Source organism: Heterodontus francisci, chromosome 2 (assembly GCF_036365525.1).
Source record: "Heterodontus francisci isolate sHetFra1 chromosome 2, sHetFra1.hap1, whole genome shotgun sequence".
NCBI lineage: Eukaryota > Metazoa > Chordata > Chondrichthyes > Heterodontiformes > Heterodontidae > Heterodontus > Heterodontus francisci.
This window is the reverse complement of record NC_090372.1, coordinates 151,815,581-151,841,823: the sequence shown is the minus strand read 5'-3', so window position 1 is coordinate 151,841,823 and position 26,243 is coordinate 151,815,581. Positions and strand designations below refer to the sequence as shown.

The window sequence follows — 26,243 nt, the reverse complement described above, 5'->3', positions numbered from 1 at the left end:
TCTATCTGGCACCTCCATGTATACACCAAACTCTCTCCAACTATCAAACTCTTTTTTTGCTTGACATCCTTTATCAATTTACCATCTAACTTGTTAGTAGCCACTAGAGTTTCTCTGTTGTACGGACTGCTACCTCTTGTGGCGCCCCTCGTCTGCTCTCTGGTCCTTGCTCTAGTCAAACCACATTCCCCTACTAGAGTTCCTATCCCTTTCTGGACTACTACTATTCGACCTGTCCCTCCTACAACCAGACTTCTTTTCACAAGTTCGTGACCATTTCCTTGCACTATGATCATCTTCAGGCCCACTGTCTGAACTTACACTATGTTTTCTGGCCTTCCACACTTTCACTTCCTTCTGCCAATCTATAGGTCTGATATCCTGTCCCTTGTCTTGCACATTTAGCCAATGTTTGTATTTCCCTGTGGCCCTTCCTGTCCTTCCTATAATGGTGGTTTCCCTCCATTCATTAGTCCCTTCTGGCATATATGTCACTCTAGTCCCAACTTTCGGTAGTTGACCTTTGGGATAAATGGCCTTATCTGGATCTTCATTATCGCTTGGTCCACTCTCAGTCAGTCCATTATCTGCCACAATCTGTTGCTCGCAAATATCCGACATATGTGCATTCGAGGTACATGGTGCATCATCAGTGTCCACATTTGTTCAGTTTCTGTCAATGCATAATCAGTACCAGTAAGCCGGGAGGAATGTACTCTAAAGTTTTGGTTGCCATGTTGCAAAATCACCGTTTTGCCATCAGTGCCTTTAACGGTTCCTGGGCCTCTCCATTCCTCTGCCCTTCTCTTTTGTAATACACCATATCCCTGGTATCAAAATTCTTTTCTGATGGCCTGATCCGATGCCTTAAAGTTCTCCTGATTTTTTCTGAAACCTCTGCCTTAATAAATGCTCTTCTCCCTGCATGCAGGACATTCAAATGTTCCACAAAATTTGAACTATTTGTACTCCCCTCTAAAGCCGGGAATGATCCCACATTGCCGAAGGTATTTTCAGATTCCTGCCAATGTAGCAACCAGGTGAGAAATGTGTCTAGGGGTCTTTTGCTGTCTTAACCTGGTCTTATTGTAACAGTTTTATTTTTAAACACACTGTTTTTTGAACTCCCCTTTTGTGAATCCTTGTTCACAGCTTTCCAATTATAAGGCAAAGAAATGAGCACAAACAGGCTTTATTTGGTTCAAAGAAGAAAAGTGAAATTTATTAAACTTACTTAAACTCTAATACGGTTCACACTTATGGATATACAACGTGCCCATGCTGGTGTGCACACATAATATACACATGCAGATAGGGACAGAAAAGAGAAGAAAAGATAAAGTGGAACAGTTTGAGGCAATATCTCATTGCTGTGCTTCGAGCTCGCTGTAGTCCTTGATTGAAGATATGGTCTTGCATTTCATTGGGACCCAGTATTCTTTTTAAACCATGTTCACTGTAGGAGACTTTTCTCGCTTTGAGTTTGCATGTCTTCAATGGTTTCCAAAGCTGGTGAGAGCGAGATGAGGGCAGACAGGAGAGGAGGTAATTCTTGCTGCAGTTCCAGGAGCACATGTCGTTCTGAGTTCAAATTCTGTTTTTCCAGTATTAAACTCCCCTAGTTGTCCAGAAGGTGGTCACGTGATTGACTGGTTTGACCAGGTCTCTTCTGTGAATTGGGATGGGGACTGGTTCCTTTGTTTCAACGCCGTCTGCTACTATGCAAATATCCTTTCAGCCAGGGGCTTGCAATTTTAAGTTCTAACGTTCATGTGTCGAAATCATGTGTGACTCAGTCTTGGCAGGTGGGGGGCTTTGGCTGACACCATAAACTAATTGATAGGGGCTATAGACCCCAACCATCTGAAGCATGTTTTTCGCACTTACTGCCCACACCAGAACAAGTAGTCAATTTACAATTTGGCTGGTCGGCTAAAATTTTTCAAAGCATTTAGTCAATCATGGCATGATTTCTCACAAATCCCATGAATAAAAGTACTTTCTGCTGCCATGTGAATTGCTGCAATATTCATATTTTCACACATACTCCTGAACTCATCATTGGCAAATTCTCCTCCATTGTCAGTTCGAAAACTAGCCGGTGCTCCCAGTCCCGTTCCTATCCACCTTTCCATTATCTTGTCCACTATTACATTTTTGTCTTTACTATAAATTACCATCAACAGACTGAATCTAGTCGCTACGTCTATAAAGTGTAGAAGAAAAATGTTTTTGTCTTTATCCCCTCCCTTCAAGTCCATCACTATGGTTTTATTAAAGTCCCTTGCTTGTGGGAAACTCACTATGGATCCATATCTTCGATAAGTTTCATGTATCTATTACCCCTGCATCTTTTAACAGAATCTTCAACCTATGACAAAATGGATGTGCAAACTGTCGATGTAGTTTTGAAATAATTTGCCTTTTCTTCTTTAAATCCCTACCCTCGGATGCCATTAATACTTCTTTAACATTCTGCTTAGAGATATTGGGACTCACTAAAGAAATATAATAACATCCCAACTGTGTAAATCGCAAAGCTACAGATTTCCTAAAGACTTATCATGTTCCATATCCAATTTCATCCGAGGCTTTGTCATAGACTGTTTACTTAACAGCAAAGGTATATCACTGGATACTACATCCGTACTAATAAAATGGTTTACCCCTGTTATTTTACATGGAATTACCACTCTTTTTAGTGATTTCAACGTGTTGTCATCCCCAAACCTGAAACAGTTAGAACTGTCATATTCTTTGACCTTATTTCGGTCTTTCTTACTTAAAGAATCCATGTAACACCTTAACCAGTCCACTCCACATACTGTCACCCACAGTCACGTACTGTGCAATTGAACGAATCTGCAACTAGGACACTCATTACTAGACTGAAGCTTCTTGTGACCAGTACAATTTCTTCTGATTGATCAGTAGTGTCATCCTCGCCTTCTGAACCTACCACATCATATGTCATCTCAAGTACCCTGTTATTCCTTTTTGGACAATGCAATGCAAAGTGATACTTTGAGTCACATCGGAAACACCTGTTGACCACCCCTTGGTTATTCCTGGGGTTCATCCTTCTACCATAATTACTCAATTCCTGCCGTCTGTTATAACTGCCAAAAGGGTCTCTATCCTCATTTGTTTTGTGTGTTTCTCCTTCCGTACTGACGTTTAGGCCCCACACTTGAACAGCCTCGAAATGCTGCTAGCATTGTACCCTCCACCTTCAATGACACTGCTGAAGAGCCCATCTGCACCATGAAAGCGGCCAGAAAGGAATGCTTTCCCAAAAAAAATTTTTAAGGCGTCAAGACAGCTGATCAAACAGTGTATTTTTTTCTTTGAATCTAACTCCAGTTAATACCAATAGCCTATCCATGTTCGATATCCTAGCACAATCCAACAATTTGAAGGCAAGTACTGATCTAGTAATTTCTAAACAGAATCGCTGCAACCTTGCATATAGTTGGTTAAACTCCATAATATATTCTTTTATGGAAGAACCATCCATTTTTCTAAATTTATCAAAGTCTGACCATGCCTCTTAAGCACTCAATAAGTCATCTTTCATATAAATTTTATCCATAAATTTCAAGAGTTTGTCCAAACCTTCCTCATTGTCTAAATGATGAGCCTCTAGCTCTTTGCCTCTGATCTTGCTCCTGGCGGGAAGTGACAGTGCAGGGGCTGTTCCTTGCTTCCTTTTTGGTAAAGACATAACCTGTGTCCATAGATCAACTTCATTCTTCCATTGATTGTAAGGCTCGGCTTCACAAAACAGTGGTAGAAAATCATATCAAAGAAACTGGTTAACTGTTGATTTCTGAGTGTATGTGTGTTAATGGGGGAGTTAGGTTAAAATAAGAAGTTAGGTCTTTAGGCATAGGTTTATCTTAATAGTGTTTTAATAAATAGTTAATTTGTTGTTGTCTAAAGATCTGTAATCTTGGAGTGCTTGACTTGTCCAAAGTGGGAGTTTTCAGCAATCTTAATGCAAAAAAATTAATAAAAGGAAATTAGGACCAAATTTCCTTTGGATTATGCTCCAAGTGCACCTGCTTTTGGGGAATGCAGCAGAGGAAAAACAGGTACGAACCCATTGCACAGAGTGCCTGCTTCCATTTTGTATTGCCTCAGGTTTTAGGGGCCCACCGAGGTGGATGGAGGGTAGGTTTGAACATCAGGCAACTATAGAAATAGAATGAAAGTGGCCCAATGATGTCTCCTGCCCCATTTTTCCTTTAGCTACACTGGACAAGAAGTGTGCCAAAGAAGTTGAATCTGAAAGGGTCAGGCAACAAGGCCAGGACGGCCTCAAAATATTCATTTTTCACACATTTCTAAGGATCCTCATATCTGGAGGCTTTCTGGCTGCTGTTTTTGCACAACTGGCAGATGGTCCTGCAGCTGACTGCTGTTACCACTGCTGTAAGAGTGCAGCACCAGCTAAATTTCTGCCCTGATTCTAGGCATAGCCCCCTACAAAGGGTTAGACTTACACAGGGGATACATAGGATCTTTAAAAATGAGCTGAATCCAAAATTCCAGGCTTGTTAAACTCATATCAGGTCTGCTCCAGGTCAGGAGAGCAGGGAGATTGGGGCCACTTTGTGATGTCTATTGTATCTGTATTGTGTTAATTTATATTGTGGATATGGATCAAAATTGTGGTGTTAAAAGCTTTTTAAAAAAAAATTATACAGTTCTTAAACAAAAAATGCGAAATTTACCTAAGCAATTTCTTTGACATCACAAAGAATGCCATTATTAGAAATCTTGTCTTGTGGGCATCATATAAATTGATATGTAGTGAATATATATTATATTAAGTTTTATAGACTTGACATTGTTCTTTAACAGGCATACACACGAATCAGATCTTTCATTGAGGACTACCCCTTTAAAGGAAAGTTCCAAAATATTGAATACATTGCTAACTCTTTAAATGGAGTGAAAGTAGATCACTGCAAACCAGGATTTGGCAAAAACATTATAACAAGTATTCAGTGTGTAGGGTGTTGTGGTAAGTATCAATTCACCAAATACTTACCCATGTATTATGTTCTAATAAATTATGCCTTATTTAATTTGGGTCTGAAAATCCTTCAGGACAATCTTCCAGCAACAGGTCCAAAATGTGCCTGCTGCTGCTAACCCCACTAAAGTCTGTGGTGCCAGGAAAAGGTCAATTCATTTGCATGGGGCCAGTGGAGCAGCTTTAGTCAGGAGGAGCTCTGAAATTGTGTTGGAACTCTGCATGTGGCACCCATCTTTGGTCTGTATCTTCTGCACTTGACAATATGGCCTTTATATTCCTCGGGCAGGTTTATGTTTGACCAAGTGCAGCACACTGGTCCTAAAAGCAACTGTGTGTGTCCAAATTTGGTGTGCTGGCTAATTTGAATTGGGTGGGTGTGCAATCAGTATGAGCTGCACATCTACTTCAAGGCAGGAAAACACCTGCATGAATGATTTAAAAGCTGTGGTCTATTAAAGAGGTTCCAGTTGAATAGCGGGCTATGATTGTACTGCTGGGAAGAAAGAGAGAAGAAAAAGTTTATTTCAACAGTACCTCTCAAGCCTGCGACCTCCACCACCTAGAAGGACAAGGGCAACAGGTACAATGGAACACCATCACGTCCAAGTTACCCTCCAAATCTCACTCCTCCATACCAAATTGGACATATATCACTTACTGCTGCAGGTAAAAATCCTGGAACTCTCTACCTAACAGCATTGTGGGAGTACCTTCACCACATGAACTGCAATGATGCAAAAAGATGGTGGCTCACCATCACCTTCTCGAGGGCAACTAGGAATGGGCAATAAATGCTGGCCTTGCTAGTGATGCCCATATTCCGAGAATGAATGAAAAACTTTTTGATTTCTGCTTTCAACTGCTTTATTCATGGTGACACTGGCATTTTTTAATTTGAACAATGAATTGGCACATGCAGGGAAACATTGGAAAATGTAGGGCACTATGTTTTGATGATGATGCCATTAAGATATCCATCGTTGTGCACAGCAGTCCCATCAACACTGCAACAGGACCAAATAATCAATACCAACGTTCATGTGAAGCATTAGCTCAAGTTCAGTGTGGCTGTCTGTGTTTCAAATAGCTAGCTGTAGTAAAAGCAAAATATTGCAGATGCTGGAAATCTGAAACAGAAACAAAAAGTGCTGGAAATACTCAGAAGGTCTGGCAGCATCTGTGGGGAGGGAAGCAAAGTTAACGTTTCAGGTCTGTGACCTTTCATCAGAACTGAGTTGAAACAGACCTGAAACGTTAACTTTTCTTCTCTCCCCACAGATGCTGCCAGACCTTCTGAGTATTTTCAGCACTTTTTGTTTTTGTTTCAGCTAACTGTACTAATTGAGAAGACAAGAGTAGTCAGATTGGAGTATGGTGGGACTTCTGTCACTTAGGCGAAATGGTGACTTAATTCGATTTTCTACAGTAACTCCATTTTACTTACTTAAACTTGTGCAGGTGAGCACCTGGCCCATGTTGGGCTCTTCTGGTCAATCTGATAGCAGATTTTTTTCCCTTCAACTCAATCGTGTATATCCTCCCATTTTCCTGTAAATTTGCAGGGCGACGGGGGAAAGGTGGGGGAATAGGGCTCTTGCAGAGAGCCATAGACACGATGGGCCAAATGACATCTTCCCGTCCTGTAACCATTCTATGATCCTATGATTCCAAGTAATTTTCTTGTATCTGACAAAATGATTAGTTTAGTTCGCCTTTGGACATCACCATTCAACTATTTGCATTTAATTTTACCGTACATCCTACTTTTCATCCAAGGAGCATATATTAATGAATTCGTTGTCCAAAAGTATGGCTTTGAAATCCTTCCATCTGTCATCTGTACTACAGATATCCCTACATGGTACTCCAACTCTATTTGTTGTACCCCTATAAGCAATGGACACCCAACTTGAGTATTCCAATGAGTCAGTCCACAGAATTTGGGAACAAGTAACACGAAAGGACGGAAGTCCCTCTGAAGCTCCGCAATATAAAAAAAAGTCTGCAAATTTTCCTGCATGAGTTCTTATTTTGAAATTTCAAAAATAATTTGTAATTTTAGATTGAGACTTCTACTCCTAAATTGCCATCCCTCATCGCAGCAGTGATGATGAGGCCGAACTACTACCAATGGCACCACAAAATAAAACTTTGGCCTCAATCTCAACTGCTGGCAGGTTTCTGGTGATAAAATGCACTGATGAGTTAATTGCCCACCCGCAGCAGAATGAGAGCAGGCTGATTTAGCAGCTGGGCCCCATTTAAATGTTGCTGGCCAACGGAATAGATAAGCCCTCAGCCTCCTAATTCCCAATGCTCAAAAGATGCTAACTCTTAAGATAATAAAATAGATTGTACTTCAAATGTACTACATATGTGTCAGCGCAACTGCTGATCACACGTCTCTTAATATAGATTTATAGTTTGTGATTTTGTTACAGTTTGCTGTAGTGTCAGTTTTTTTGTCAAACAGTGGCATGTCCACCTGGACACTTCAGTGCAAGACAAGACACAATCTGCACTCCATGTGCCTTTGGTTCATTTAATAAGCATTATGGAAAGACTGAATGCACAAACTGCCCACGAGATGAAACTACTAACAGAAGTGGAGCAACTTCTCAACAGGAATGTCACTGTAAGTTTGTTTTATTTAGTTAAAAAAAAAAATTGCTTGCTATTTTTTTCCTTCTCCCTTTTTTACTGTGTTGGATCATTATCATTTGCCTCTACATATCTGTAGGACATCAGTTGCCATAATGCTCAATTCAATAATTGCTTCTTTGGGCTCAGTTAATAAAACATACTCATTTTCAGGATAAGTAGTGAAGGAGTCAATTATCCCCACTGAGGAAAGTACTAACTAGTCAAATCATAAACAACCTGAATAAGGTAATAATCTAATTATAATTTAACAGGGTTTTTAAAATATTAGATTCAGTTGAACACACATTCCTACAATTAAACAAACAAAACCTTTAGGTCTACTGTACATTAAAACATCAGACTCAAAAAACAAATCATGTCAATCAGCAAGATTACAGAATCACAAAATAGTTACTATGCAGAAGGAGACCATTCAGCTCATTGTGTCCACACTGGCTCTCTGAAAGAGCAATTCCCTCATTCTATTTCCCCGCCTTCTCCCTGTGGCCCTGCACATTCTTCCTTTTCATATAACTGTCTAATTCCCTTTTGAATGCTTCAATTGAACCTGCCTCCACCACGTTCTCAGGCAGTGCATTGCAGACCTTAACCACTCCTAGCGTGAAAAAGTTTTTCCTCATGTCATTTTTGCTTCTCTTACCAAATACTTTAAATCTGTGCCCTCTCATTATCGATCCTTTCTCGAGTGGGAACAGTTTCTATCTACTCTGTCCAGACCCCTCATGATTTTGAATACCTCTATCAAATCATCTCTCAGCCTTCTTTTCTCCAAGGAAAACAGTCCTAACTTCTCCAATCTATCTTCCTAACTGAAGTTCCTCATCCCTGGAACCATTCTTGTGAACCTTTTCTGTACTCTCTCCAATGCCCTCATGCCTTTTTAAAGGCCAGAACTGGACGCAATACTCCAGCTAAGACCGAACTAGTGTTTTATACAAGTTCAACATAACTTCCTTGCTCTTGTACTCTGTGCCCCTATTGCCCCAGCCACCTTCAATGACTTATGCACATATACATCTAGGTCCCTCTGTTCCTGCACCTCCTTTAGAATTGTACCATTTATTCTATATTGTCTCTGCATGTTCTTCCTACCAAAATGAAATACTTCACATTTCTCTGCATTGAACTTCATCTGCCACCTATCTGCCCATTCCACCAACTTGTCTATATCCTTTTGAAGTTCGGCACTATCCTCCTCACAGTTCACAATGCTTCCAAGTTTCGTATCATCTGCAAACTTTGAAATTGTGCCCTGTACACCAAGGTCTAGGTCATTAATATATATCAGGAAAAGCAAGGGTCCTAACACTGATCCCTGGGGAACTCCACTACAAACCTTCCTCCAGCCCAAAAAACATCCATTAACCACTACTCTTTGTTTCCTGTCACTCAACCAATTTTGAATCCATGTTGCTACCATTTTATCCATGAGCTACAAGTTTGCTCACAAGTCTGTTGTGTGGCACTGTATCAAACGCCTTTTGAAAGACCATGTACACCACATCAACAGCATTGCCCTCATCAACCCTCTCTGTTACCTCTTCAAAAAACTCCAGCAAGTTAGTTAACCATGATTTTCCCTTAAGAAATCCTTGCTGGTTTTCCTTAATTAATTCGCATTTGTCCATGTGACTATTGATTTTGTCCCAAATTATTTTTTCTAGAAGTTATCCCACCACCGAAGTTAAACTGACTGGCCTGTAGTTGTTGGGCTTATCTTTACACCCTTTTTTGAACAACGGTGTAATATTTGCAATTTTCCAGTCCTCTGGCACCCCTCTGAGTCCATGTAATTATTTCATTTTCAATATATATTGCATATATTAATGTGAATTAACATTAGCGCATCAGTGGATTCATTCTGTACTTTTAAAAATGCATATATTTCTTATCAAAACCTTTTCTTCCTCCTGTATTAATTTCAATAAATTCTGTTAATACCATCATATTATGTTACTGGCTCTGGAAAATCTTAAATAATCTGTCTGCATTTGGTGAACGAATATAGAATCATAGAATGGTTATAGCACAGAAGGATGCTATTCGACCCATGTCATCCCTACTGGTTCTCTGCAAGAGCAACTCAGCTAGTCCCACTCCCCGGCCTTTTCCCCGTAGATCTGCAGATGTTTCCAATTGTGATAATTATCCAATTCCCTTTTGAAAGCCACGATTGAATCTGCCTCCACACAGATCTCAGAGAGGAGTAAAAATAATAGGGTAATAATAATAACTTCCCTAATATCAACTGGGATAGTCTTAGTGCAAAAGGCTTAAAGGGGACGGAATTCTTAAAATGCATACATTTTTTGAGCCAGTACATAGAAAGTCCTACAAGAGAAGGGGCAGTACTAGACCTAATCCTGGGGAATGAAGCCGGACAAGTGGTAGAACTGTCAGTGGGGGAACATTTCGGGGATAGTGACCATAACTCTAAGATTTAAGGTAGTTATGGAAAAGGACAAAGACGGACTGGAAATAAACGTACTGAATTGGGGGAAGGCCGATTTCAGTATGATAAAACAGGATCTGGCCAAAGTGAACTGGGAGCAGGAAATAGTGAGAGTTCAGAGCCAACATGTACCCGTTAAGGTGAAGGGTGGGACCAACAAGTCCAGGGAACCCTGGATGTCAAGGGATATAGAGGATTGCATCAGGCAAAAAAAAGGACGCTTATGGCAGATTCAGAGCGCTGAAAACAGAGGAGGCCCTAGAGGAGTATAGAAAATGTAGGGGAGTACTTAAAAAAAGTAATTAGGAGAATGAAGAGGGGACATGATAAAACACTGGCGGGCAAGATAAAGGAAAATTCTAAGGCATTTTATAAGTATATTAAGAGAATAACAAGAGAATAAGAAGAGAAAGAGTAGGGCCAATCTGTGTGTGGAGCCAGAGGATATAGGTGAGGTTTTAAATGATTACTTTTCATCTGTGTTCACTATGGAGAAGGATGATGTAGGTGTAGAGATCAGGGAGGGGGATTGTGATATACTTGAACATATTAGTATTGAAAGGGAGGAAGTATTAGCTGTTTTAGCTGGCTTGAAAGTGGATAAATCCCCAGGCCCAGATGAGATGTATCCCAGGCTGTTATACGAGGCAAGGGAGGAGATAGCAGGGGCTCGGACACAAATTTTCAAATCCTCACTGGCCACAGGAGAGGTACCAGAGGACTGGAGGATAGCGAATGTGGTACCATTATTCAAGAAGGGTAGCAGGGATAAGCCAGGTAATTACAGGCTGGTGAGTCTAACCTCAGTGGTTGCGGAACTATTGGAAAAACTTCTGAGGGACAGGATTAATCTCCACTTGGAGAGGCAGGGATTAACCAGGGATAGTCAGCATGGCTTTGTCAGGGGGAGATCGTGTCTAACTAACTTGATTGAATTTTTCGAGGAGGTGACTAGATGTTTAGATGAGGGTAAAGCAGTTGATGCAGTCTACATGGACTTCAGTAAGGCTTTTGATAAGGCCCCGCATGGGAGATTGGTTAAGAAGGTAAGAGCCCATGGGATCCAGGGCAATTTGGAAAATTGGATCCAAAATTGGCTTAGTGGCAGGAGGCAGAGGGTGATGGTCGAGGGTTGTTTCTGCGAGTGGAAGCCAGTGATCAGTGGTGTACCGCAGGGATCGGTGCTGGGGCCCTTGCTGTTTGTAGTGTACATTAATGATTTAGATGTGAATATCGGAGGTATGATCAGTTAGTTCGTGGATGACACGAAAAATGGCGGTGTTGTAAATAGTGAGGAGGAAAGCCTTAGATTACAGGACGATATAAATGGGCTGGTAAGATGGGTGGAGCAGTGGCAAATGGAATTTAATCCTGAGAAGTATGAGGTGATGCATTTTGGGAGGACTAACAAGGCAAGGGAATATACAATGGATGGTAGGATCCTAGGAAGTACAGACGGTCAGAAGGACCTTGGTGTACTTGTCCATAGATCACTGAAGGCAGCAGAACAGGTAGATAAGGTGGTTAGGAAGGCATATGAGATAATTGCCTTTAATAGCCAAGGCATAGAATATCAGAGCAGGGAGGTTATGATGGAGCTGCATAAAACGCTAATTAGGCCACAGCTGGAGTACTGTGTACAGTTCTGGGCACCACACTATAGGAAGGATGTGATTGCACTGGAGAGGGTGCAGAGGAGATTCACCCGGATGTTGCCTGGGCTGGAGCGTTTCAGCTATGAAGAGAGACTGAAAAGGCTAGGGTTGTTTTCCTTGGAGCAGAGAAGGCTGAGGGGGACATGATTGAGGTATACAAAATTATGAGGGGCACTGATATATTAGATAGGAAGAAACTTTTTCCCTTAGTGGAGGTGTCAATAGTCAGGGGGCATAGATTTAAGGTTAGGGGCAGGAGGTTTAGAGGGGATTTGAGGAAAAATGTTTTCACCCAGATGGTGTTTGGAATCTGGAACACACTGCCTGAAGGGGTGGTAGTGGCAGGAACCATCACAACATTTAACAAGTATTTAGATGAGCACTTGAAACGCCATAGTATACAAGGCTACGGGCCAAGTGCTGGAAAATAGGATTAGAATAGATAGGTGCTTGATGGCCGGCACAGACACGATGGACCGAAGGCCTGTTTCTGTGCTGTATGACTCTATGACTCTCAGCCAATGCATTCCGGATCGTAACCACTCACTGCATAAAGAAGTTTTTCCTCATGTCACCTTTTGTTCTTTTGTTATATACCTTAAATTGGTTTCTCGACCCTTCTACCAATGGGAACAGTTTCTCCCTATCTACTCTGTCCAGACCAGGGTTGTCCAACATACGGCCTGTAGATCAGGACCCAAAGGTTTCCACCTGGCCTGGGGATGTATTTCAGAGTTGAGAAATTTTCCATTGTCTTCTTCTTTCAGACCGGCTTTTGAAAAACTCGCAAGTCAGTTTCACAGCTGACCAGGTGCTGGGAGCAGAACAGCGGTTTCCCAACTTTGGACAGATTTGGTGATTTCCGGCGGGTTCCGACTTTTGTTTAAAAGCCTGCTTTAAAAAACACTGATTATTGACCTCTCTGCTAGTGGCAATAGGCATTTCCTATCCACGCTATCTCGGCCCCTCATAATTCTATACACCTCAATTAAATCTCCCCTCAGCCTATCCAGTATTTCCTCATAGCTAAAATTCTCCGTTCCTGGCAACATCCTCGTAAATCTCTTCTGTACCCTCTCTATTGTGATCACATTCTTCCTGTAATGCGGTGATCATAACTGTACGCAGTACTCTAACTGTGGTCTAACTGGTGTTTTATACAGTTCTAGCATAATCACCCATCTCTTGTATATCAAAATCGTTGTGTAATCTTCCTGTTGTTCACAAAATCTCCACCTGTTTTCCACAAAGTGGAAAATAGGATGGTCAAATTTCTGCACAATTTTGACATTTCCAATTTAGCTCTATATTAGAGGGAAATCCAATTAAAACAGAAATTGTTGATCACTGAGCACTTCAAAAGCCTCAGATTTTTACTCGTTCATTTGATTAATTGTATTTAATATTCTGTACTTTTTAACACAAACCATTTTTATGATTCCTAGGGATCATGTACCCATGGATATTACCTGTGGCCTGTTCAGTAGGAACTTGCATCTTTTTCATAATCCTTTGGATGTAAGTATCAATCATTACTGATATTGCTAAGTTTTTATTGGCTTTAGGCCACTGTCAATGCTGCTTTAATACTGCTCACTAGGAGTTGCAAAAGAACAGACAGACTGATTGTTTTGCTGATATCCCCTTCATATTTATGGGAAACTCAGACATTGGCCGGAATTTTACGGTGGATGGGGATGGACGGGAGCCAGGCTCCAACGTGAAAGTTGGCGGTGAACCCGCTTTCACCTAGCCCGGGGATCCGTCCCGTATTTTACGGGTCCCCAGGCTTCAGTTGTCCCGAGGGGGACTTCCACCCACTTGAGGGAGGAGGTCCCGCCTCGGTGAGCTGCCGGCCAATCAGCGGGCCGGCAGCTCTTAGTCCCAGCAGCTCCACTGGGAGTGGTGGCCACTGCTGGGACTGCAACCCAGCCGACACCATGGATCGAGCAGGAAGGTAAGTAGGAGCATGCCTCACCAGTGGGATCGGTCCTTCCCTGGTGAGGCTGGAGTGGTCGTTAGTGGGGAGGGGGGCGTCTTGGATCCCAGGGGTGGGTTGGGAGGTGAGGGCAGCCCTCAATCGGGCACCCTGTGCCCCACTGCCATGGCCCCCCACCGGAACGCGGAAAGGCCGGCAGCTATCGCTGGGCGGCCTTTCACGTCCCCAGCACACCTGCTTGCCATGGGGAAAATACCCGTGGAGGCAGGCGAGGGCCCTTAAGTGGCTGTTAGGTGGAAGCGGGGCGGGTAAGCCTCCTGGAGCCTGCCGTTCAATTTTACGCTGCCCCCACACCACCATTCGACCCGCTGGGGTGGCGTAAAATTCCGGCCATTCACTCAGCACATCCATGCAATAATGCAAATGATATATCCTGTGATACCCCATGTTGATGCGACAGTGCATTGTGTGAATAGCTATCATCGTTAAATAACCCAGCAATGACTTATTTTACATTAGAAACCTACACCCTATGGATTCAGAACGTTAGGGATTCCTAGCTCATTTTATTTAAGGCCTTTGTATAAGCATAGAAACACAGGAACAGGAACACAGGGCCATTCAGTTCCTTGACCCTGTTCCACCATTCAATGACATAATGGCTAATTTGTATCCTAACTCCATTTACCTGCCTTAGTTCCATATCCCTCAGTACCCTTCGCTTGCAAAAATCTATCGATCCAGATTTAAAATTATTAATTGAACTAGCATCTACTGCTTTTTATGGGAGACAGTTCCACACTTCTACCACCCTTGGTGTGAAGAAGTATTTCCTAACTTCTCTCCTGAATGGGTCTGTCTCTGATTTGAAGGCTGTATCCTCTTGTCCTATGCTGCTCCACCAAAGGAAAATGTTTCTCTCTATCTACCCTATCATTCCTTTCAAAATTTTGAAAACCTCAATCAACACACCCCTTAACCTTCTATATTCCAGAGAATACAAGCTATTGGTAAGTTATAAGCATCACAAAGCTTGAGTATTAGCACCTAACATCATAGCGGCCACCGACATAGGTGACAGGGTTCCTTATATCAATGGTCTAATTTCTTTTTCATAGAATGTGGGCATCATATGGCAAGGCTAGCATTTATTGCCCATTACTAATTGCCTTTGACAAGGTGGTGGTGAGCCACATTCTTGAGTCTCTGCAGCCCATGTGGTGAAGGTACTCTCACAGTACTGTTAGGTTGGGAGTTCCAGGATTTTGATCCTGTGCTGATGAAGGAATGGCAATATATTTCCAAGTCAGGATGGTGTGTAACTTGAAGGGTAACTTGGTGGTGGTTGTGTTCCCATGCATCTGCTACCCTTGTCCTTATAAGTGATAAATCATGGGTTTGGGAGGTGCTATTGAAGAAGCCGTGGCATGTTGCAGCAGTGCATCTTGGAGATGCTACACACTGCAGCCACTGTGTGCCAGTGGTGGAAGGAATGAATGTTTAAGGTGGTGGATGGGGTACCAATCAAGTGGGCTGCTTTGGCCTGGATGGTGTGAACTTATTGAGAGTTGCTGCAGCTGCACTCATCCAGGCAAGAAGTCACACTTCTAACATCGCACTTCTGGCTTGTGCCTTGTAGATGGTGAAAAGGCTTTGGGGAGTCAGGTGGTGAGCCACTCACTTCAGAATTCCCAGCCTCTGACTTGCTCTTTCAGCCACAGTATTTATGTGGTTTGTCCAGTTACGTTTCTGGTCAATGTTAACCCCCCAGAATGTTGATGGTGGGTGTTTCAGCAATGATATTGCCATTGAATGTCAAGGGAGGTGGTTAAACTCTCTTTTTGGATATGCCTGCCGTTTGTGTGAAGTGACTTTTACTTATCAGCCCAAGCCTGAATGTTGTTCAAGCCTGAACCAAAAGGGCTTCCATTCAATTAATGTGCAGGTGGTGTCTGACCATAGAAACATCATTATGCATATGGATACTTAGGGCTGGATTTTATAGGGGTCTTGACATCGGGATCCTTGGCAGAGGGGCATGAAGATTGCCCTGGATGATGCCCATGACGGATCTCAACGCTGCCAGGCCCTGTCCCGATCTTGCCGGCGGTGGCGAGACCTCGTGGCAGCTCCCCCGCTGCTCAGCGAAGAGACCTCAATTTAAATATGTAAAATAATTAACTTACCTGCATTAATGAAGTTCCCGTCGCCTCCTGATGTGCTGCTGCGATCTTCATCCTGGTGGCTGACACTGATGTGCCTTCAGATCCTCATCCGGGGAAATGATGCGCGACACCTGTGGGGAGGGAGGAGGAGGTAAGTTAGTCAGTGCGGGGGGAGTGGTGTCAAACTTACTTGATTGGTCTCGGGGGTGATGGGAAGGGGTAAAGGTAAAAGGTTCTGAACTTCACGGGGTGGGAGGGTCAGATATTCAAGGTAAGTATTTCATGGGGGGAAGGGCAGGCATGTAATGCTATTGAGGGGAAGGTGGGAGAGGGGCTGGAAATATTTCTGCAATTATTTTGAATAAATTCACATGCACTGCCCCTTTAATAATTTAAACTGACTGTAAGGGCTTTAAGCCCTTTAGAAATGGTGCCAGCGCCTGCGCAGTGACGCTGAATGCTGTTGCCGGGGACGGTGTGCCCAACCCCTCGATGTCATCAGGGGGCAAAGGGAGTGCGGTCTGCCCCGGCCATGTTAATGAGCTGCCGTGTATAAGAGCGCAGCAGCTCCGCAGAGTGAAACCTGCGCATGCGGGCCGCTGTCTTTTACCGCTACTGCTGTAACCTAGAACACAGCCCTTAGAGTGCAGAAAACAGCCATGATCCCTTCATTGTTCAGCAATCCAAAGTTCATGCAGATTCATAAAGACTAAGTTAATGAATGCTGTGAGACTAAGGCTGGAATTTTACGCCACCCCAACAAGCCGGATGGTGGCGTAAAATGGAGCGGGAGGCTCCGGGAGGCCTTCCCAACCCGCTCCCGCCTCCGCCCCACTTTACGTAGGGCGGGGGAACGAAAAACTGGCCACCCACCCCAGGCCAATCGAGGCCCTTAAGTTGCCAATTAACAGCCACTTAAGGGCCTTTGCCCGCCTCCACGGGGATTTTACATGTGGCAAGCGGGTGTCCTGGAGCCAGTAAAGGCTGCTAGATAGAAGCTGGTGGCCTTTCTGCACCCTGAGGATGGGCCCTGATGCAACACGCCCTCTCCCCCTTCCCCCCCAAATGACCACCCTTGCCTTGCCGGGGCCCAACCGATTACCCCCGGCGAGGCAACCAAAACTCACCTGAAATCCCGACTCCATGTCTTCATCTGCTGTCAGCTGGGCTGCAGTCCCAGCAGTGGCCACCACTCCCAGTGCCTCAAGCGGGTGGAAGTTCCGTCTCAGAATAATTAAAGCCTGGGGACCTGTAAAATGCGGGACTGATCCCCAAGCTAGGCTGAAACAGGCTCGCTACCGACCTTTACGTCGGTGGCCAGCTCCCGTCCGCCCAACATAAAATCCAGCCCTAGGGTTTCCTCTGCTGACCCCACTGAGAAACCATGAATGAGAATAACAAGTTGTATTTATATAGCTGCTTTAACATCATAAAACATCCCATGGTGCTTCACAAGACTATTGTCAAATAAAATTTGCCACTGAGCCACATAAGGAGTTTTTTTTTGTTTGTTTGTGGGACGTGGGCATCACTGGCTAGGCCAGCATTTATTTCCCATCACTAATTGCCCAAAAACTGAGAGGCTTGCTATGCAATTTCAGAGGATTTTTTTTTTAAAGAGTCAACCACATTGCTGTGGGTCTGCAGTCACGTGTAGGCTAGACCAGGTAAGGACAGCAGATTTCCTTCCTTAAAGGACATTAACAAACCAGATGGGTTTTTACAACAATTTACAATGGTTTATGGTCACCATTAGACTAGCTTGTGTGGAATTTTCCTCCACACAAGATCAGGGGGCAGGTTGTTCAACCTTGCCCGTCTAAGAGCGAAGTCCAAAGTACGGAAAGTCCTCATCAGGGAACTCCTCTTTGCTGACGATGCTGCTTTAACATCTCACACTGAAGAGTGCCTGCAGAGTCTCATCGACAGGTTTGCGGCTGCCTGCAATGAATTTGGCCTAAGCTCAGCCTCAAGAAAACGAACATCATGGGGCAGGACGTCAGAAATGCTCCATCCGTCAATATTGGCGACGACGCTCTGGAAGTGGTTCAAGAGTTCACCTACCTAGGCTCAACTATCACCAGTAACCTGTCTCTAGATGCAGAAATCAACAAGCGCATGGGAAAGGCTTCCACTGCTATGTCCAGACTGGCCAAGAGAGTGTGGGAAAATGGCGCACTGACACGGAACACAAAAGTCCGAGTGTATCAGGCCTGTGTCCTCAGTACCTTGCTCTATGGCAGCGAGGCCTGGACAACGTATGTCAGCCAAGAGCGACGTCTCAATTCATTCCATCTTCGCTGCCTCTGGAGAATACTTGGCATCAGGTGGCAGGACCGTATCTCCAACACAGAAGTCCTGGAGGCGGCCAACATCCCCAGCTTATACACACTACTGAGTCAGCGGCGCTTGAGATGGCTTGGCCATGTGAGCCGCATGGAAGATGGCAGGATCCCCAAAGACACATTGTACAGCGAGCTCGCCACTGGTATCAGACCCACCGGCCGTCCATGTCTCCGCTTTAAAGACGTCTGCAAACGCGACATGAAATCCTGTGACATTGATCATAAGTCGTGGGAGTCAGTTGCCAGCGTTCGCCAGAGCTGGTGGGCAGCCATAAAGACGGGGCTAAAGTGTGGCGAGTCGAAGAGACTTAGTAGTTGGCAGGAAAAAAGACAGAGGCGCAAGGGGAGAGCCAACTGTGTAACAGCCCCGACAAACAAATTTCTCTGCAGCACCCGTGGAAGAGCCTGTCACTCTAGAATTGGCCTTTATAGCCACTCCAGGCGCTGCTTCACAAACCACTGACCACCTCCAGGCGCTTATCCATTGTCTCTCGAGATAAGGAGGCCACAGAAGAGACTAGCTTTTAATTCCAGATTTATGAATTGAATTCAAATTTCCCCCTCTGCCATATGCCATGGTGGGATTTGAACCCATGTCCCCAGAACATCAGCTTGGGCTCTGGATTACTAGTCTAGTGACATTATCACTACTCCACTAGAGCAGATGACCAAATTTTGGTCCAAGAGGTAGGTTTTAAGGAGCTTCTTAAAGGAAGAAAGAGAGGTAGAGAGACAGAGAGGTTTAGGGAGGGAAATCCAGGACTGCAGCTGAAGGCATAGCTGCCAATGGTGGAATGATTAAAATTGGGGATGGTCAAGAGGCTAGAATTAGACAACTTGGAGGGTTGAAGGGCGGGAGGAAGTTACAGAGTTGTGGGTGGAGTGCGGTGCAGTGGGGAGGGGGTACGGGCGCATGATGCTATTGAGGGATTTGAAAACAGGGATGAGAATTTTAAAATCGAGGCTTTGCTTAACTGGGAGCCAATGTAGGTTAGTGAACACAAGGCTGAAGAGTGAATGGGAGTTTGTGCGAGCTAGGACATGAGCAACAGAGTTTTGGATGACGTTAAGTTTACAGCGGGTGATAGGTGGGAGACTGGCTATGCTTGTAATTGAATAGTCAAGTCTTGAGATAACAAAGGCATGGATGAGTGTTTCAGCAGCAGATGAGCTGAGGAAGGATTGAAATCAGGCGATATTTTCCCGAAGTGGAAATGGGCGGGCTTAGTGATGGCGCAGACATGTGGTCAGAAGCTCATCTCAGAGCCACATATGACAGCAAAGTTGCAAACAATCTGGCTCAGCCTCAGACAGATGCCAGAGAGTCAGTGGCTAGGGAACGGATTTTTTGGTGGGGACTGAAGACTATGGCTTCAGTCTGTCCAATAGTTTATTGGAGGAAATCCAATACTGGAAGTCAGAGTAGGAATTGGAAGAGGAGGAAGCCAATGGACAGCTGTGGAACAGAAATAGGATGAGGCACTTGGCTCAACACAACTCCTCAATAATTTGAAAGCTGAGGAGAGGATTGCTTATCTCCCACATGCACCCCCTTCACTTCACCTGGTTTTCTGTTTAATTTTGCAACTTAAGTGCCCCAAATTACTTGGATCTGTAATGAAGCTTGCAGCAGGTGAAATATATGACAAACTCTGGTGTGAAGTGCAGCCCCTGACTGCTGCCAGCTGCCATTGTCATCTTGGGAAGGGAAAATGATGATGTGTTAAAAGCGTTAGGTGAGATGTCAAAGTATTGAGTGTGGTTTGCAATGTACACCTCTATGTTACTGAGCATTAAAGAACAACTTGCATTTATATAGTACCTTTAACATTATAAAATGTTCCAAGGCGCTTCATAGGAGCGTTATAAAGCAAAATCTGATGCTGAGTCACATAAAGAGATAGATAGGGCAGGTGACCAAAATCTTGGTCAAATAATTGGGTGTTACTAAACATCTTAAAGGAAGAAAGAGAAGTAGAGAGGTTATAGTCATAATGGCACTGGAGGAGACTATTCAGCCCGTAGCCCTGTAAGTTTATTTCCCTTAAGTGCCCATCCAATTTCCTTTTGAAATCATTCATTGTGTCTGCTTCCACCACCCTCCGTAGGCAACGAGTTCCAGGTCATTACCACTTGCTGTATAAAAAAAAATTTTCCTCATATTCTCCCTGCATCTCTTGTCCAAAGCCTTAAATCTGTGTCCCCTCGTCCTTGTATCATCAGTTAATGGGAGTATCTTTACTTTGTCAACCCTATCCAAACCCATCAGAATCTTGTACACCCCTATCAAATCACCCCTCAATCTCCTTTGCTCCTCGGAGAACAACCCCAGCTTCTCCAACTTAACCTTGTAGCTAAAATCCCTCATCCCGGGAACAATTCTGGTAAATCTCAATTCTGTACCCTCTCAAGAAGCCTCACATCCTTCATAAAGTGTGTTGACCAGAACTGGATGCAATACTCTAGTTGTGGCCTAACCAGAGCTTTGTAAAGGTTCAGTGTAACCTTCCTCCTTTTGTACTCAATACCTCTATTTATGAAGCCCAAGATCCCATATGCTTTGCTAACTACTCTCTAAATATGTCATAGAATAGAAATCATAGAATCATAGAAAGTTTAAGGCACAGAAAGAGGCCACTTGGCCCATCGTATCAGTGCCGGCTGAAAAATGATCCACCTATTCTAATCCCACCTTCCAGCATTTGATCCGTAGCCCTGCAGATTACGGCACTTGAGGTGCATATCCAGACTCTGTTTGAATGAGTTGAGGGTTTCTGCCTCAACTGCCCTTTCAGGCAGTGAGTTCCAGACCCCCACTACCCTCTGGGTGACAAAGTTTTTCCTCATCTCCCCTCTAATTTTTCTACCAATCACTTTAAATCAATGCTCCCTCGTCACTGACCCTTCACCTCCACTCTATCCAGGCCCCTCAAAATTTTGTACATTTCAATCAGATCTCCCGTCAGCTTTCTCTGTTCCAAGGAGAACAACCCCAGCCTATCCAATCCTTCCTCATAGCTGCATTTCTCCAGTCCTGACAACATCCTCGTTAATCTCCTCTGTACCCTCTCTAGTGCAATTACATCCTTTCTGTAATGCCCTTCCACGTTTAAAGACCCATGCACATAAACCCCCAGGTCCCTCTGTCCCTGTGCACTCTTTAGAACTATACCTTTTAGCCTATATTGCCTCCCTATCCCTTTTGCCAAAATGCATCACTTCACATGTCTCTGTATTAAATTCCATCTGTCACTTGTCTGTCTATTCTGCTAGCCTACCTACATCCTATTGGAGTTGATTGGTATCATCCTCACTGTCTGCCACACAAGTTTGGTATTATTGGCAAATTTTGAAATTTTACTCTGTATTCCCATATCCAAGTCATTTATGTATATCAAAAAAGCAGTGGTTCTAGCACTGAACCTTGGGGAACACTGCTGTCTACCATCCTCTAGTCTGAAAAACAACCATTTACCACGATTTGCTGTTTTCTGTCCTTAAGCCAATTTTTTTTTATCCAAGATGACACTGACCCTCTTATTCCATGAGCCTCAATCTTGGTAACCAGCCTTTTATGTGGTACTTTGTCAAATGCTTTCTTAAAATATATATAGGCAACATCCATTGCTTTCCCTTCATCTACCTTCCCTGTTACTTCATCAGATAATTCAATTAGTTTAATCAAGCATGATCTGCATTTTACAGATCTGCGCTGGCTCTCCCTAATTAACTCAAACCTCAAGTGCATGTTGATTTTTTTCCCTGATTGTTATTTCTAAAACCTTACCCACCACAGATGTTGAACTGACCGGCTTGCAGTTACTAAGAATGTCCTTACAACCTTTCTTGAATATTTGGCATTCTCCAATCCTCTGGCACCTCCCCAGTATCTAGGGAAGATTGGAAGATTATGGCAAGTCCTTCCGTTATCTCCACTCCCACTTCTTTTAGCAACCTGGGATGCAAGCCATCTGGACCAGGTGACTTATCCACTTTCCAATAAACCCTATCAATTTTACCTCATCCGTTACCTCTATCTCCACTTCTATCAATATTTTTTCAGCATCGTCTACCTTAGTAAACACTGATACAAAGTACTCATTAAGTATTCTAGCCCCAACCTGCGCCTCGAAGCAGATATCACCCTCTTTGTCCCTAATAGGCCTCACCCCATCTCTTCCTACCCACTTACTATTTACATGCTGGTAAAAGATCTTTGGGTTCCCTTTCATGTTAACTGCCATTCTATTCTCATATTCTCTCGGTGCCAGTCTTATTTCCTCTTCACTTCCCCTCTCAACCTATTGTATTTGGCCGGGTTCTGTCTTGAAGAATTCACCTGACATACATCATAGGGAAGGGAGGGAATTCCAGAGCTTAGGGTATTGGCAGCTGAAGGCACGGCCGCCACTGGTGGAGCAATTAAAATCGGGTACAATTCGTGTAATAATGTGACTAAGGGAAAGGGAATGATTAATCAACCATCACAGCATACCTCTTCCAACTTCCTCAACAAACTCTAAGCCAAAAAAGCTTAGGGTCATCCCCTCAAATCTTAGAAACATAGAAAATAGGAGCAGGAATAGCCATTCAGCCCTTCATAGAGTCATAGAGAGATACAGCACTGAAACAGGCCCTTCGGCCCACTGAATCTGTGACGACCATCAACCACCCATTTATACTAACCCCATTAATTTCCCTAACACTTTTTTTTTACTAATACTGATTTATTTCAGTTCCTCCTTCTCATTAGACCCTTGATTCCCTAACATTTCTGGGAGGTTATTTGTGCCCTCCTTTGTGAAGACAGAACCAAAGTATGTGTTTAATTGTTCTGCCATTTCTTTGTTCCCCCATTTCTGACTGTAAGGGACCTACATTTGTCTTCATTAATCTTTTTCTCTTCACATATTTATAGAAGCTTATAGTCAGTTTTTATGTTTACTCTCATACTCTATTTTCCCCTGCTTAATCAACCTTTTTGTCCTCCTTTGCTGAATTCTAAACTGCTCCCAATGCTGCTTTTTCTGGCAATTTTATATGCCTCCTCTTTGGATCTAATACTATCCCTAATTTCTTTTGTAAGCCATGGTTGAGCCACCTTTCCGGTTTTATTTTTGCACCAAACAGGAATGAATAATTGTTGTAATTCATGCACACGTTCTTTAAATATTATCCATTGCCTATCCACCATCAACCCTTTTAGTAAAGTTCCCCAATCTATCAGAGCCAACTCACGCCTCATACCTTCGTAGTTTCTTTATTTAGATTCAGGACCTTAGTTTTGGATTCAACTACTTCACTCTACATCTTAATGAAGAATTCTATCTGTTACGGTCGCTCCTCCCCAAGGGACCCCGCACAACAAGATTATTAATTACTCCTTCCTCATTGCCAGTCTAGGATATCCTGTTCTCTAGTTGGTTCCTCAACGTATTGGTCTAAAAAACCGTCACGTACACACTCCAGGAAATCCTTCTCCGCAGTATTATTGCTAATTTGGTTTGACCAATCTATATGTAGATGAAAGTCACTCATGATTACAGTTGTACCCTTATTGCGTGCATCTCTAATTTCCTGTTTAATGCCATCCCTTACATCTCCTCTACTATTTGGGGGTCTATAGACAACCCCCAATTACATTATAGGTCTACCACATGGGGACTTGAGGCTCAGTTCTGGGTCAAATGGTTTTTTATGTACCTTAATTATCAAGTAGTTCTTGTATTTGTTTAGTTTGAAAGCTTTTATCTTTTTTCTATTATAGTTCAATTCTTCCCTACCTCAAAATTGTATCTGTTCCATCCTGCCAAGGCCCTCACTTAATCATAACACCCTTCAACTGGAATTGTCATCTGGTCACAGACCTCCTTAACTAGTACTAATACTGCTCTGTTACCCGTCATTAGTACACAAACATCTTTGCAGCTGACTGAGGCAGACAGTACTAGTTGTTCCCTCCTCCTGAGGTGGGATAGTTCAGAACTGGAGGACTGTGGTCGATGGATTCATGTTATTAACAACTCTAGAATTTAAAGTCATGACCATTTGCTTGTGATGCTAGCAATATAAACGCAAACCTACTGAAATCCCATTATATTTGTCATACGCAATAGTATATGTGCATCCTCCCTGTCTCTTGTTAATCCCTGGCCCAAGTGTCAGTTGGCTTGCCAGCTCCGGGGATGGGGATCCTTTATTAAAAGACACTTAGTGCCTGATCAAGGGACTCAGCATAGGGAAGGGAGGCCCGCTGAGAGCTACCCCACTGTCCTTGCTGCCAACCCCGCGAAACCCCTCCCGTTATGACTTACCTGTGGCCTGGTTCCAGGGTCTCGGATGGGTCTATTATTGGCAACAGCCATCGCCTCAACAGCGACGCTGCTCAATTAAAGAGCTGCCGGCCTCTGATTAGCTAATGGCTCCCAGAGGACAGGACGTCCGTCGCCAGGGTCCTTGATCCTGGAGAAGGCCCGCCGCTGTCCACTTAATTGCCTACCTGGCACTTGAATTGGCAGGTCTTTCCCAGAGGAGGTGACGCAGGGTTCTCGCCAGTGCTTTTGCCAGTGGTCGAGACCCCCGTCGCCAAGACAAAATCTCGCCACAGAGTGCACACCCCACATTTTCCCTCTACCTTGATCCCATATTCTAACACCACCTCCAAATCCTACCAGAACTGAGATTTTCCTTCTCAGTGCTCCCAGACCTTCACAACCACTGAAAACTTCCAGATCCTGCAATTCCCTTCATAGTTCTCATGAATGCTCACTGTCCTCCTAACGCTTCCACGTATCACGTTTCTGTACCATCTTCAACAACTACCATAACCCAGAATTCCTCTCCCAGTACTGTCACAACCTGACACACTGGGCTGGATTTTACATTTCCGCCGCTGAAATCGGCAGTGGACGTGAACAATGGCAGTCTGCCCAAGCAGACCGCACGTCGCAGAGTCGCCACAATATTAAACATGGTGGCTCATTTAAATGACGTGGAGGAGGCGGGCAGTCTGTCCCAGGCAATGGCGTCAGGCGCCGATGCCAATTTTAAAGCGCTTCGAGCCCTACAATGCAATTTAAAATTTAAAGGGACGTTGTTTTAAAAAATTAAATAGCTTGATCCTGAACCTCTCCCACCCCGCCCCCTCCCAATAACCATAGAATTAGGTACCTGCCCTCTTCCCCTCCCAAAACACTTACCTGGTGCACCTGACCGTTCCGCCCCCCCCCCCCCCCCACAAAGTTCATAAACTTTACCCCTTCCCACCATTGTCTAGACCAATTAAATTACGCTGATGCCGCTCGTCACCCCCCCCCCCCCCCCACCCCCACCAGTGTTCTGCCTTGGATCTCCAGTCAGCGATCCAAAGACGCAGGAGTGCTGGCTACCGGCACCAATATGGCACCAGAACGGATGGTGGGAGCAGGTAAGTAATTAATTAACTCATTTAAATATATTTACCTATACAAATCTGGCTCCTGTTGCCGAGCGGCGGTCGGTGGGGGTGGGGAGTGGGGGGTGGCCGCCACGAGGCCTCGCTGCTGCCGGCAATATCAGGCTGGGTCTTCCTGGCGTCGAGATCAGTGGCGGGCATCTGCTTGAGGTATTTTCCGCACCCCCCCCCCCCACCCCCGCCATGACCCCCGCGTCAGGGAGGCTGTAAAATCCAGCCCACTATTGCCAAAATTCATAGACACCCACTTCAGTCACACACCCTCCTCACCATCATTCCATTGCTCCCACCCCCAAGGCCACATTAGCTCCACTGCCTACTTTAGCAGCCCCCTCACAGTACTTCCACATCTGGGGCCTCCTCTCTCACATCCTTTGATTTCCCAATTGCTACTATACCCTGAGATCCCCATTAGCAACCCTATCAAATCATGATATTCCCTTCCCAATTCTGCCAAACCTCAGGATCCCACATCGTAACGCAGTTCCATCATAAACAATCCATTTATCTCACACCTATCTCTTCT

General features: G+C 44.0%; 1 protein-coding gene across 3 annotated transcripts in view; it reads left to right on the top strand.

The window, feature by feature from the left end:
* The window catches only part of LOC137347529 (zona pellucida-binding protein 2-like), a 119,424-nt gene that overhangs the window by 83,338 nt on the left and 9,843 nt on the right, over positions 1-26,243 (top strand). For all 3 annotated transcript variants that reach the window (XM_068011992.1, XM_068011985.1, XM_068011998.1), the window contains 3 exons: positions 4,867-5,029; positions 7,518-7,679; positions 13,261-13,333. In XM_068011992.1, coding sequence (XP_067868093.1) covers positions 4,867-5,029; positions 7,518-7,679; positions 13,261-13,333 — 398 coding nt within the window. The remainder of the gene's footprint in view (positions 1-4,866; positions 5,030-7,517; positions 7,680-13,260; positions 13,334-26,243) is intronic.